Source organism: Platalea leucorodia, assembly GCF_965183815.1.
Source record: "Platalea leucorodia genome assembly, chromosome: W".
NCBI classification, from domain to species: domain Eukaryota; kingdom Metazoa; phylum Chordata; class Aves; order Pelecaniformes; family Threskiornithidae; genus Platalea; species Platalea leucorodia.
The window spans coordinates 677,452-690,386 of NC_138859.1; the positions used below are offsets into that span (position 1 = coordinate 677,452).

Below are 12,935 nucleotides of genomic sequence, written 5' to 3' on the forward strand. Positions count from 1 at the left end.
CAGGCAAATCCGTGCTAGAAGGCGGCACAGACGGCGACGCAGGACCCCTCTGATTTATGCCACCCAGCCACTGAGGGGTACCTAGCCCTAGGACCGTAGGTTCCAGGACCATATCTGCGATGATACTGTATTCTGCTGCACTGCGACGGATAGGAGGGATCTGCAAATGCATCTCCCAACAGGGTGAGCCAGGGCCAGGGCACAGGCAGGCTGGGTGGAGCCCCTCCGTATTTCCCCGGTGCTTCTCGACTGTCTAAACGGCACGGAGAAAACCCTCTCGCTCTGGATGCCAACAGCCACCCATGGCTGCAAGAACAGGAGAGAAACACTAGGCACAAAACTGCTCTGTGGGTGCTTACAGCCTGCTCACAGCAGCTCCGTTGTAAAGATGGACGGCACAAAGCGAACGTGGCATTTCTCTGGCATTCACGCGCATGCTTCTCTCAGCTGTCTGGTATATATGACACATGAGGCCCTTCTGTTTTATGAGGAAGGTTGTTATTGAAAGCCAGGCTTGGAAGGCTCTGAGCATGGCTATGGAGTCACAGCTGGAACAGGCATGAGATCAATATATCTGGAGACAAAGGGAAGCTCTTGCCAAGATTAAAATCAAGAGTTGTTTTGCAAGGGGAGCCAGATTGCCTTCTAAGGCATCCTATAGATCAAGGCCTAAATCCTGGAGCGCTTGTCTTGGCCCAAGTCCTACCGTACCAACCTCTCCAATATACACCAATGCTACCTGGAGGAGAAACAGCACCGCTGCAAAGCTCCGGGTGCTGCTGCGGCCTCTCCCACCCGCACTGCAACAGGGAACAGCACGCCCGTGGCCTGCAACAGTGCGCGGTGAAACGAGACTCAGTCAGAGCTGTTAAACACGCGTGCATCAAGGCACATTTGTACCATCACTTCATACTGTGTCCCAGACTAATAAGAAGTTTGGGGAGCTTTCATGGTTTGCAGAGGACCTTCAGATCATAGGATACAGTTACTGATGCTGGTCCTCCCATTTCCGAGATGCTTCTCAGGAATGTCTGAAAAGCTTTTGGCTTTGAGAAGAAAACCCAAGCCCTTGCTCCCCTTTAACATTTGCCTTTCATTTGTTGCCACATGTCAGACAGAAGGGCCCTGCACAGGGAACTCCTTTGTCTGCTTGGCCTTTGCATGGAAACAAGACGGGATGGGGTGCTGATAACATCCAGTCACGATTAGCAGCCAGAGCAGGGCTTTCTTAGTCACTATCTGATGTCTTCCATTTATAATGGACACTCTTTAAAACCTTGCCAATTTGGCCTCGGATAAGGAGACAGAGTTACCTCCATATTTGCAGCATTACCTAAACTTTCCCCTGCCTGCTACAGAGAATGCTTGGATATTTAAAGAACCAGCAAGCTGCTAACAGGAACTAATCCTGGGTTTCTTTTTGAAAAAGCCCCCCGAACTATGCAGTCATGCCAGCCCTAACAGAACAGCAATGGAACCGAGATCGAGCTATCGGGGATGGATCTTGGCCCCAGGTCCTGCCGCAAGGCTGAAGGACTTGGGCACCATGAGGGCTGCCCAGATTCGTCCACAAAGCCAGCACCAGACCTGGGGTCAGAAGCACAAACCTCTTTAGTACATGGGCAACACCTGGTTCGAGTCATTAACCATAAATGCCAAAGGAATGTGTGAACCAGCTGGAAACAGCTTGTGAGGTAGCAAATGGTCAGGCTTTAACTATTAAAAAAAGAAAGCTTTCATTGTATTTTCATTGCTTTCACCTGTATTCCTGAGCTCCAATTTTATTTCTGAAGCAACAAGTGCCACCAACAACTCTGCTCCAGGAGCTTCCTCCTCATATCCTCCAAATCTGGCTTTTCCCAAACCCAGGGGATGCTCCTATCCACGCAGGGCTGCCCCTCGGGGTCACACAGGTTGCTGCTGTCCGGGAAATGGGTGGCATCACCGGTCATTGGATAAAAGTGGTCTCTCTTGCTGTGGACGCCCCTCCAGACGGGTTTGCACACGGAGAAGGAAACTGCAGGGGAACCGGGTTTCATGACGTCGCTGACCTCAGCCAGGGAAGGCCCGTTGCTCTGTAGAGCCAGGGGGACCGGGAACAAAATTACTGAGGACTTTTTCTGGTTTTGTTGCCTCTGAAGACTGACGGTGCCATGTGTATTCTCAGTTCACCCGCTATCAGAGCCAAGAATTAAAACTGCATTTCTAACTCACTGCATTATTTGAGTCAATGCAAATGACCCAGTCTCCTAAAAAAGCAGCTTATAATTTCTCCTGCAACTGAAAAGAAGAAAACAATGGTTTGCTGTCACATTTTGAGGACAGGTTATTGTCATAGGAGTCTAAGCACCTAGGATGCAAGTAATAGCTCTGCCAACAACTACCTCTTTCATCCTTGACAGGTTATTTATCTCCACATCCTTCTCTAACAACAACAACAAAATAGTTATTTTATTTCCCAAGCCACTCTGAGCCAATTATTTTCACCAGATTATCTCAAGCAGGCTGGGGGAGCAGTCCAGACCAAGCCTTCCACACCCCTATCCAGACAGGAACAGAGTCGGAGGCAGACAAGTGAGAATGACTTCAGAATTTGACCTTCTGAGCTGGACCATTAAAAAAAACAAAACAAACCAAAAACTGTCGGATGCTACTACAGTTATTTCAATACACTTTTAGCAACTGCAAATCTCTCCAGTTTCCATGACAGCCTGTGAAATAGGCATCTGTAATCGCTATTACTTTAAGCCAACAGTGAATCTCACACACACACAGAAAGACCTCACCTCCAAAAAAGTAACTACCATCAAATTCACACCGTATCACATCAAAACAGAAATTCCCGAGTTCTGCCCCGCGGGCTCTTTCCTGGCAGTCAGTGGCAATGCTGCCCCTATATCCCATGCTGACTCCCTTGGCTCCCTGCTGCTGCACTGCCTTACAGACAGCTAAAAATACCTTCGATCCATTCCTAGTAGTTTTTCCACATCTGCTGTTGCTGTAGTTACCAGAGAGCCTGCTATGCCATTTTGCATAGGGAGGGTGAGGCTCTTTGCTCAGCCATGAATGGTGAAGGAACCGTCCAGAAACACGATCTCTCTATTAAACACACCCTGCGAAACGCTCCCAGCAGCTCCTCTGAGCGCAGGCAGGATTTGCTATGGTTTCCCAGGAGCAGAGGCAAACCTGGAATCAGGCTCCATTAGTAGCAGGGGCTCTTCCCAAACCAGCAGCTGCTGCCCCTTCGCTGTCCCCAAGAAATACCCCTTTGCCGACGCTCAGCTCGATCCCTGGCCCTGCTCCCGGTGACTCCCCAGCTCTGCCCCACGGCTCCGATCCCCACCTCATGCCAAAACCACGGGTAAACATTTGAACATCGGGGCCAAACCAGGATGCGAGTGGCCGAGTGGAAGAAAGGGAACACTGAATTCTGATTTTCATTTGAAAATTATAATATCACAGCCCATCAGGGCACTTGTGAGCCCCACCTTAAATAATACCTGGGAAGCAAAACCAGCATTCTCCTCAGCCGTACCACTTCAGTCCAGTCTGGAGCTTTTGAAATGTACAGATATTTTAATTTTATCTGAACTCAGGCACTGCAGAGCCAAGATGAGTCAAAAACATCTCCCTTGCCCAGAGGATTTTTCCCAGCTTTTCTTAAAAACAGCTCAAGGTTTGCCTACACAGGTCATAGCAATGGCAAGGTAGGCATGCAAGAGCATAGCCATGGCAATGCTGACAGGCAGACAAACCTTTCTAAGGCCAAAGATGCTCGCATTTCACACGTTGCTCATCACCAAAAACAGATCTAAGGAATGCAGACATACTCTATTTCTGCCTGGCTTTTACTTTCCCAGAGACTTTCCATTGAATAAGAAATACTTAGAAAAAGGATCCTGACACCCCCATTCCCAGTCGTCTACCAGTGAGCCCTGGGTGTACAAAGAGACCACAGGACCTCACATGCAAGAAGAAATAAGCACTAAGCATCTTCTAGAAGCAGCTAAAGACATACACACCCACAGGCACGCAGCAGCAGGCCTCAAGAATATGCCAGGAAGGATTTAAATGGGAATGGAAAGTGGAATATAGAAATCCCCAGCTTTCTTGCAAGTAAAAGTTACCTCATCTGCTAAGTTCAGTTTTCCACTCTCTGTGGTATTTTTGCATGCTATAGTTTCTCCATACCTATTAATTCCTCCAGCTCTGGAGAAGGCATCACGATTTAATGCCTGTGAAGAACTAGAAAAATTCCTGTTCAGGCTGCAGCATGGTTAGCGCATGAGATCGTACGAGATGGCAGCTGAAGGCAGCACAGCACCGGCTGCAGCTCCCGGCCACATCCAGCACAGGCTGGGAAATCCCTCGGTGCAGGGGACAGCCCCTCGCTATCAGGGACACGTTACGTTGGGCAACATCTACACTGATCTAGGGGCATGAAAAACACCTTCCCTGGTGCTCTGGACCTTTCAAAGACATTTTACCTTCCCCTGCTAGCAAGAAGGACCTTTGAAAGCATTTAAATATTAAGAGGTATTTAAATAATCTTAAGAAGTTTGCTCTGGCAATGTGCTACAGACTTTCAGCCACTGTCTGCATCCAACACAATTTATTCTGCAGCTCATGTTATTTTTACAAGTTATTTTGTAGCTGTTTCTTCAAAATAGTGCATTACACTCTCCAGCAACACTAACAACAAAAAGAGGATCCTACTATGCTTTGAGTCTCACCGGTCTTTCCATCAGCCCCCATACAAAAGCCTTATCCATGACTCAGAAGGGGCTTTCTCTGCCAAAATTAGAAAAACCAGTAATTTCTTTCCCTGCCAAGCAAGGAACTCCTCAGCTGCCCAAAGCCAGATGAGCCTTTAAGAGGAACAAGCATGGCTGATCTGCAAGGAGAGCCCTGTGAGCAGCCCCCCCCCCCAAATACAGCCACTCTTCAGGAAAGGGGCTGCTCCCTGCACCCCTCTCGGGTACCTGTGTGCCAAGGCTGCCCACCGTCTGCCCCAGCACAGCCTCTAGCCAGAGGCGCAAAGCCCAGGAGAAAGCGGCCGCAACACAAAAATAAAAGAAATTGCTGGAAATGGCCCAGCCAGGACTCACCATTTTGGCTTCTTCCAGCTGCTGCAGGCACCGTCCCGGTCTCCTTTCGTTCCCCGCTCTGCAGACAAGCTGGGTCCCAAGGCACTCTGTCACCAGCCACTCCAAGATCACCTCACACAGCCACGAAGCCACCCATTCCCTCCCCCGGCAGCCCCGGCTCTGCAGCCCAGACCTGCTCCCAGGTGGGGCTTGTTGGGGAAACAGGTGGCTAATGAGGACCAAGCCCAAGGTGGGGCGTGGCCACACGCTGAGGGCTACTTAGCAGCCTCGTGTCCATGTGTCCTTGCTTTGGACCAACTTTGCTCTAAAAAAAAAAGTTCTGCCTAGGGAAATTTTGTCCTGTTGCATGTACGGTGATGAAGCCTGCCACGACGGTAGCGCAAGGCAGTTCCCTGAGCAGGGAGTTCCCTGAGGCAGCAGGGCTGGCAGCTGACTGAACGGGCAAACAAGCCTGCCTGCATCTCGCTACGGTGTTTTTCGCAGCTTTTTTCCTCACGGGAGTGATGGGACTTTATGCAAAGCCCAGCTGCGCAGCCACTTCTGTGTAAACGCATGCCCTGAAAGACCGAGCTGCTGTCGAGGCTTGGCGGGTTTGCATTATCTCTCCTGAGCCTGGGCTATGCTGAGGTTTAACTTTCCTTGAGTTTTTTTTTCACCTGTTCTCTTCTGAGAAGAGCAACTGATTCTCTTTGATAGTCTCCATTTAAAAAGCACCTTTTTTTTCAGAGCGAGAGAGCAGGACCTGTTGAATACTGTGGCTTCTCTCTTTGCCTTTACCGGGTACAAGTGTGGTTTAAATAAAACACAGCAAGAAAAGTCCAGACTGAGCCTAGACTTGCAAGGTTTGATGTGCTGGGGAGACTGCTTGCTCACGTTTTCAGAGGAAGCTGAAAAGCCTGGGCTTGCATGCTTTGCTGAAAGAGGGCAGGGTGTTGAGGCTGAACTTCTTCATGCTTTGTTAATCTTCTTTGTGGAATAAAATATTCCAACCATATCAAAATCCAGATGAGTTAGTGATAGTTAAGCAGAGAGGGAGAAAGAAGGACTACCAGCAAATGTGAGAGGAAACATGCTTAGTTATTTCTAGCAGTTGTTATGCTTTGTTAAAGGTGGCTCTGTGAAAGGTGGCCGAGTTAGCTGCGCAAAATGAGAAGCAGTCCTGCGTTTGGAAGGCGAGGCTCTGGGTATCAGCGGAGGAGCAGACAGTTTAGGCTGTGTCATGTCCGAATGAAAATAGCTTTCATGTCAGGCAGAAGTGCTCTGGGCTGCTGGGAAGGAAATCACCAAGTCTGCGTTCTGCAGGATGACGGAAAGCCAGTTTTATGAGAAAACTTGCCCAGGATTCTCCTGCCTCCTGCTTCCTTCACGTTGCCTAGTCAATGAATCTTATGGAGCCCAACACAACTTTGTGTAGTTCTTTAATAATAACATCAAGGTCAGCAAGAGTAATGACTGAATTTAACAAATGACACATGCAACAAACAGAGGGAGTAAAACATCATTGCACAGCACTGGCTGAACTGACAAAATGTAATTCAACATCAGAACAGAAGGCTTGTTTCTTTTCCTTTGCTGCATCAGCACCACATATAAGGCAACGTTACCGACCGGTTACCCTCAAATCTTGCCCGAGCTCTCACAAGCCAGACATTCCCCCCTTCCACAAAATAAACAGTGACAGAAGATGCCTTCACACACCAAGGAGTAGAGAGAGAATTCGGATGGCCGCAAAGTTCATGTGGGTGAACGCTTCCAAATACAGCCAGCAACAATTTGTAACATTTGAGCAATTAAAAGAAAAGATCTGACTCTTTGTCAAATGCAGCTGCTTCGTCCTTTGGGGCTGCAAGACACACTGACAGAAAGTTTTGCGTGAATGAAAACAACATGAGTAATCAAAGTGACCTATTTAGACCAAATGAAACAACCGTTCCTTTAATGCCATCAGACATCTGTTTATTGCTGTTTAGACCAGCCTATAGAGGAGCACGTGCAACCAGTAAAGAGTGAGACCTGCTGAAGGCCTCTGAAACGGCAGAGCAGATGTAGTGCCGCTCGACTCCTTTTGATCTATAATGAACGTTTACTTAAAAGTTGGCTAGTGTGGATTGATAGCCTCTGTAATGTGTTTCTAGGAAAGTTTTATAGACAGAGAATACATAGGGTACCATATATCAGTATATGGCACACCAGCTAATTCAACCTCATTTACATAGCATTAATTGTCAGTGGAAGCCGATTTAAATTCAGGACTAAATTTTCTCTCTTGATTGCCTTATGTTAAGTTCCTAAGTTAATCTTTAAGGACCAGCATAAAAGGAATGTGATTTTTAAAAGCATGCGCGGTACTTTTGGGAAGCCATTTTAGCAGCCACAGTTCGGTTGATCCTAAGTAAAAGGCCAGGTACAAAGTCCGCCACCAAACGTGCTCTAATTTTTCTGAGAACGTTGGCAAGGGCCCACCAAACCCGATTCACTGGCAGCAGCACGAGTGCTCTGCTTCGGCATCCAGCGAGCCCACCCCCCTTCGTTTGTCTCTACCCGCTGCGCCCTGGCCATATCCCACCCCGGATCGCTGTGCAAAGCGCTCTGCCGGTGGATCAAGGGAGCGTACAGCCTGGAGCTCTAGTGCTTCAATTAATGCTATGTAAAAGAGGTGTTCGTCACTACAGGAAATATTTGTACATTTGTAAAAAAGCAATACAACCATAAAGAAAAAAATACAACAAGCACAGCTTGATACGATAACATGCCATGAAATGTCATTGGCTTTATAATAATTTACTACAACTTGAAAAATGTTCTTTTATCCACAATGGATAGGAAATGCTTCCATCTAACATATGGTAAGCATGCAGTAACAATATGTACAACAAAAAATTTGGAGTTTGTTTTTTATTCATACACTGGATGATTACATAGGGGGTATTTTAAAATTATTATTTTTCTAGCCTGATCTAGGTTTCATTTTGCTTCTTTAATACTGTAGGGGTTTTTTCCCTTAGTTTGAGGAGAATGAAAATTTCTATATACATCTGCAAGAAGTTAGCTTTAGTCATGGAGTATACACTGCTTTTGGTTTTTTCCCCAGCAGTAGATTTAGATTTATTGGTGAACTGACACTTAAAATAAAATTCTCAATGCCTTATTGTTGAAAATCAATTTCCTTTCCAAACTTCTTTGAAATTCTGGGGATCTGTTAAGAGAAATATCTATTGATCCTGTATTACACTATTCCCAGTTTTTACACCTTTCATCATGAAACCAAATCAAACAGCTATTTAACTAGATCCCATCCATCACAAGAGGGAGTCCAACCAAACTTGTGTCAGGGTGTTAAAAGCTTCCCACTCCCACCTGACAATCACAAAGTCATCTTGTTGAACTAACCACGGCCTGTAGCTGGTACAATCTGACATATCGGGTAGCAAACCTGTTGGTTTTGCTCCTAATTGGGGACTGCTCTGTGCTGCCTGCAGACAAAACAGTGTTGTGGGTGAATTAATCAGCCGTTGTGCAGAACAGCCAGCCTTGGCTGTAGATTGAGTCTTCAGATCCATCGTGACTGATGTGTTTACCTCATCTAAGAGATGACATACTGACCTAGCGGTGGGTAAGGCTAGTGAATGACAGTCAGACTGACTCTGAGTCTCATGGTAAGGGTTCATTCACAAATGTCCTTCCCAAAAGGGTTCCAGGTCAACTCTCCACTGAGTCTTTTTCGTCTGTTCCTTTTCCTCCTTGAGCATTTTTTTTCTTTTTCCTTTTTTCTTTTTTGCTAGAAAAGCTAGAATTAATATTTCCAACAGCACTGAAGTTAAGTACTTGGCAAAGCATTTCTTTATCTGGTAAAAAATTATATGATTATGAGAACCCTTAGATATTCATAGAACTGCAGCTACAAAGACGGTTTACCTCTTATGACTTCGCAATTTCCAGAGAGAGAGTCATTTCGTGAGAACTGATCCTGACAGTAAATTAGAGAGCCAGAGGTTTGACTGAAGTGCTGAGTGATCTCACCTATTTCTAGCACTGTGTTGCAAAGGCAGGTGCTCAGAAGGTTTGCTATAGGATAAAACATGTGCGTACGTAATAGTGTGGAATATGGAGGGGGTCCCATGAAGGCGAGGAGAAAGCATGGAGAAATGCAGCCAGTGCATTTCTTGGAAGACTGATTCCCATCTTGCATGTCCGGTGTGTTGATTTTTGCCTTAGTCAACAACTGCTAATAGAAGTGATGTTGTTGAGAGTTGACAAGAGTGAGTAAGCACACTGGCTCTTCTTCACTATGAGTTTGGAAGGCATCTGCTACTTATTCAGGAAAGGAAAACAAAAAATAAAAATCCATGTGGAAACATTTCTAGGGCGAAAGAATGCAATTTACAGAAAAAACAGAAACGCATCAGTGGTAACCATTTCAAACTGACAATAACAAGGAGCCCAAGCAGACTGGATTTAGAGAAATCGATACACCTAACCTCTTGTTTATATTCAGAAACTTTCCTTTTAAAATGGAAGCCAGCATTTAATTACACTGCTGAACTGCAGAGTTATTAACTTGACGGACATAATTAGTCTAAACTGAATGCAAAGACTCTTCTGTCAACCATACCTTTCCCAGATTCCTTTGCTCAATTTTTATGAACTCCTCTGTCCCACTGGGAGCGCTGAAGGCTGACCTGTCGTCAATTATTCCTTGTCCTCAGGGGATGGGGTCAGAGCCTTATGACATACTGACTGGTTTATTTTCCCATGCAATTCGTTTTCCTAGTGGCACTCCGTTTTCATTCACCTGCACTTCCACATACCAACATACGCAAATCCAGACACCAGAGACCTACCCCTTCTCCTTTCTGGACCCTCCGAGATGACAATACCTTCCCTTCTCCAGTTCATGGTCCATGGGAACAGCTGCCTCTCATCAATTCTTTTCAGATTTACAAGGGTTGCTGTTCTTGCAGACCTGCTGTTGTCATTATTTGCTTGGCAGCTGGCACGTGAGTGAGATGTGATCAGCTTTCTGTCATACCTTGAGTCTTGTACCATGAAGTTTGTGCAGTTGTCTCCAGGTAGCTAGCTGGGATGTCTGCACTTGGAAGAGTCTTTTGCAGTCCTTCCCTGGGGAGAATTGCCTTTCCAGAGAGCTTACTCTAGTTATTCATTCCTTTTTTTCAATGTATCCTGGAATCACCATGGCAAGGCACAGGGAAGTGTCAGGGACAAAGAGGGGGGAGAGGCTTGCTGAAATGGAACTCAAGTTATTTGCCTTGTTCTTGCAGTCTCTTGGCTTTTCTTGCTTCGATAGTTTGGTGGCACCGATGCACAAGGGATTTTAAAAATAAAAGAAAACTAAAGGAGAAAGACGACTACAAAGTCGTTCGTTCTGTTGTCACCCATCTCAAAAACGGTCCGGCTTCCTCTAGGCCCCCCCCCCCCCCCGCCCCGCCCCCGGAAGATGGATGTGATACAGTACTGCTGAAAAAGCCCCTCAAACGCTTCTGGAAGAGACGGGAGCAAGGCCAACCCCCTAGACTGCTGGGCGAGGTGGGGGCCGAGATGGAGGGGGGGCCCGGTTGGGTGGTGGGGCTTGGGGTGGCGGGGGGAGTGGTGGGAGCGTGGAGGACGGGGATGGGGTGTGGGGTGTGGACGAGCTGGGTGGAGGGGGGGTATAGATCGGAGCTGGGGGCGGGGGGTTGTAGATGGGTGCTGGAGGTGGAGATGACGGAGGGTACGCGTTGTTGAGTGGGTATTTGGGTGGGGCCTCTGTGTTCTTCACTCTGGTGAAATTGATGCAACGGCCCTAAAACAAAAGAGAACAAAGTGGAAAAGCACAGTTACTGATCGAGGCAATGGCATCACAGCTGAGACACCTTCCTGGCTGTGTGCAAATCTGACGTCAGCTTACGTATTCCTGGGCACCCCGCTTTGTTCCCTCTCTTTCTCAGAGATGGATGTTGTAAGAGCAAGTCCTGTACTGAGCAAGCAAGAGGTTAAACCCTAACAACAGCTTTTGTAGTGAAGGAGGATGAAAACCTCTCATACTGTTTTCTGACTCCAGGATCTTTAAAGAGAGCATCAAGTACTTCAAGTCATACTGAAGCTGCAAGAGCTGGCAAGAGCCGTTCCTATTCTTCAGCGCCGGCGTCCGAGTCAGTGCACAACCCGTGGTCCCTGCCTTTACAGATGCCTCTTCCCAGACCTCAGTTTTAAACTTCCAACAGCAGGAAATCTGGACTTTGCACCTTTGGAGCCTCTCTCTCCTTCAAATACCTGGCTTTTGTGTCCTATTTCTAATCATTTATCAACCAGGCAACAGGGAAGATTTGTTTAACTAAGACAGTTTCTTGCTCAGAATTTTTCCTGAAATACAGCCATTCTTCATTAGGATGTCTTGATATTCTAGTGCTCTTGAGAAGCCAATAAACTGCTTTCCTCGCTCTTCGGTGCTAAGTTACAGTTTGTTGTACATTTTTAAACAAAACCTTTGCCCTCCGAGCTGTTCTTTTTTTTTCTCCTAAGTTCCACCTGCAAAAGATCCCACTGTAAATACTCAAATGTCATAATCAGCACTACTGTATTATGGATTCATTCTTTTAGATATGAAATCATCCTAAAAGGCACTAGAGGATTTCTGAGTCCATACTTTGTTTTTGGATTTGTGAGTGTGAGCTTATTCTCTGTTTTCCTCTTTCCTTTCCCAAAGTAAGTGCTTTTCCTGGTGAAAAAATGCCAAATGGAGCATTGAGCCCATGTGGGCTGGGGTAGATCTGCTGGGGTAACAACATCAGCCATTTTGAATCCTCTGCACGGCCCTGTATCTTCTCCCTGCTGTACCCAGCCTATGGACAAATGCTCTGCAGAAGAGGGACCCACAGTGAAGCAAGGGAGATGCTGGTAGGAAGGCAGAAGGATGCTGGAGAAGGGTTTGACAGGGATGAGAGGAGCTGGTATGGAAGGGGCTGACACGTAAAGAGATACAGACAGCTCCTCTCCAAGAGCTCTGCCAATTATATCATCATGCTCTGTGGATATGAAGAAACATCTGTCTGAGCCGTAGCCCTTCAGCAGAGGAAAGTGGATTCCTTGCTGAAGCGATGAAGTATGCAGAGCAGCCCACAGCTGAATGCAGGCTGTCTTGTGCAAGCAAAGGTCGTTTAAGGAAAACAAAGATTTCACAGTGCCTTGAACTGCATCAAGTTCAAGATGAGAGCATCACCCCAGGGCTGCTCCGAGCGCGGTGGCAGCTGAACCCCCTCTGCATGGCTCAGCCCTGGCCTTCTGTCAGCAGGAAGAATCTCTGGCTTCAACTCAGGCTCTCCTGGAAGAATCAGGCTCCGGGGCAGAGCAGAGACCCACGTAACGGTCATGAATACGCCCATGGAAATGCCGCTCCTCGAGGATTAATGCTCTCTCAGTTAAGGCTTGTCCTTACGGCACAACAACATAGAGGGGAAAAGGGAGGAGAGGGCTGACCGCTGCTGTGTACTCTGCGCTACCATTAGCATCTGTGCAGCGGGGCCACGTCCTCCATCCCTTGCACAGGACAAAATGCCAATACAAAATGAAGTGCCAGAGTGGGCAACGACCCTGACCAGAAACACGACGCTCCCTCCGCAGCATCCCGGCGTCTCTGGTGCTGACCAAAAAGGGGGCACCACCTGATAGGCAGAGGGAAGCCTGAAATAAGCACACCGCTGTCTCATCTCAGAGCATCCCTGGCTCTATTTGCTCTTTGTGGGCTGGTGTCTCTGCTTTAACGTCGTTTTAATGCACTTTGCTGTGATTTTAAGTAAATATTGTGGAGCAGGCCTGCTGAGTGAATGGAAG

The 12,935-nt window shown here is 47.1% G+C and overlaps 1 protein-coding gene across 1 annotated transcript in view; it reads right to left on the reverse strand.

The window, feature by feature from the left end:
- Nucleotides 1–10,635: 10,635 nt before the first annotated feature.
- LOC309601552 (anthrax toxin receptor 1-like) overlaps nucleotides 10,636–12,935 on the reverse strand; it is a gene marked incomplete at both ends in the record, with an annotated part of 106,109 nt that continues 103,809 nt past the window's right edge. Inside the window, one exon of the mRNA XM_082334614.1 lies at nucleotides 10,636–10,908. Within this exon, the coding sequence (XP_082190740.1) occupies nucleotides 10,636–10,908 (273 nt within the window). The remainder of the gene's footprint in view (nucleotides 10,909–12,935) is intronic.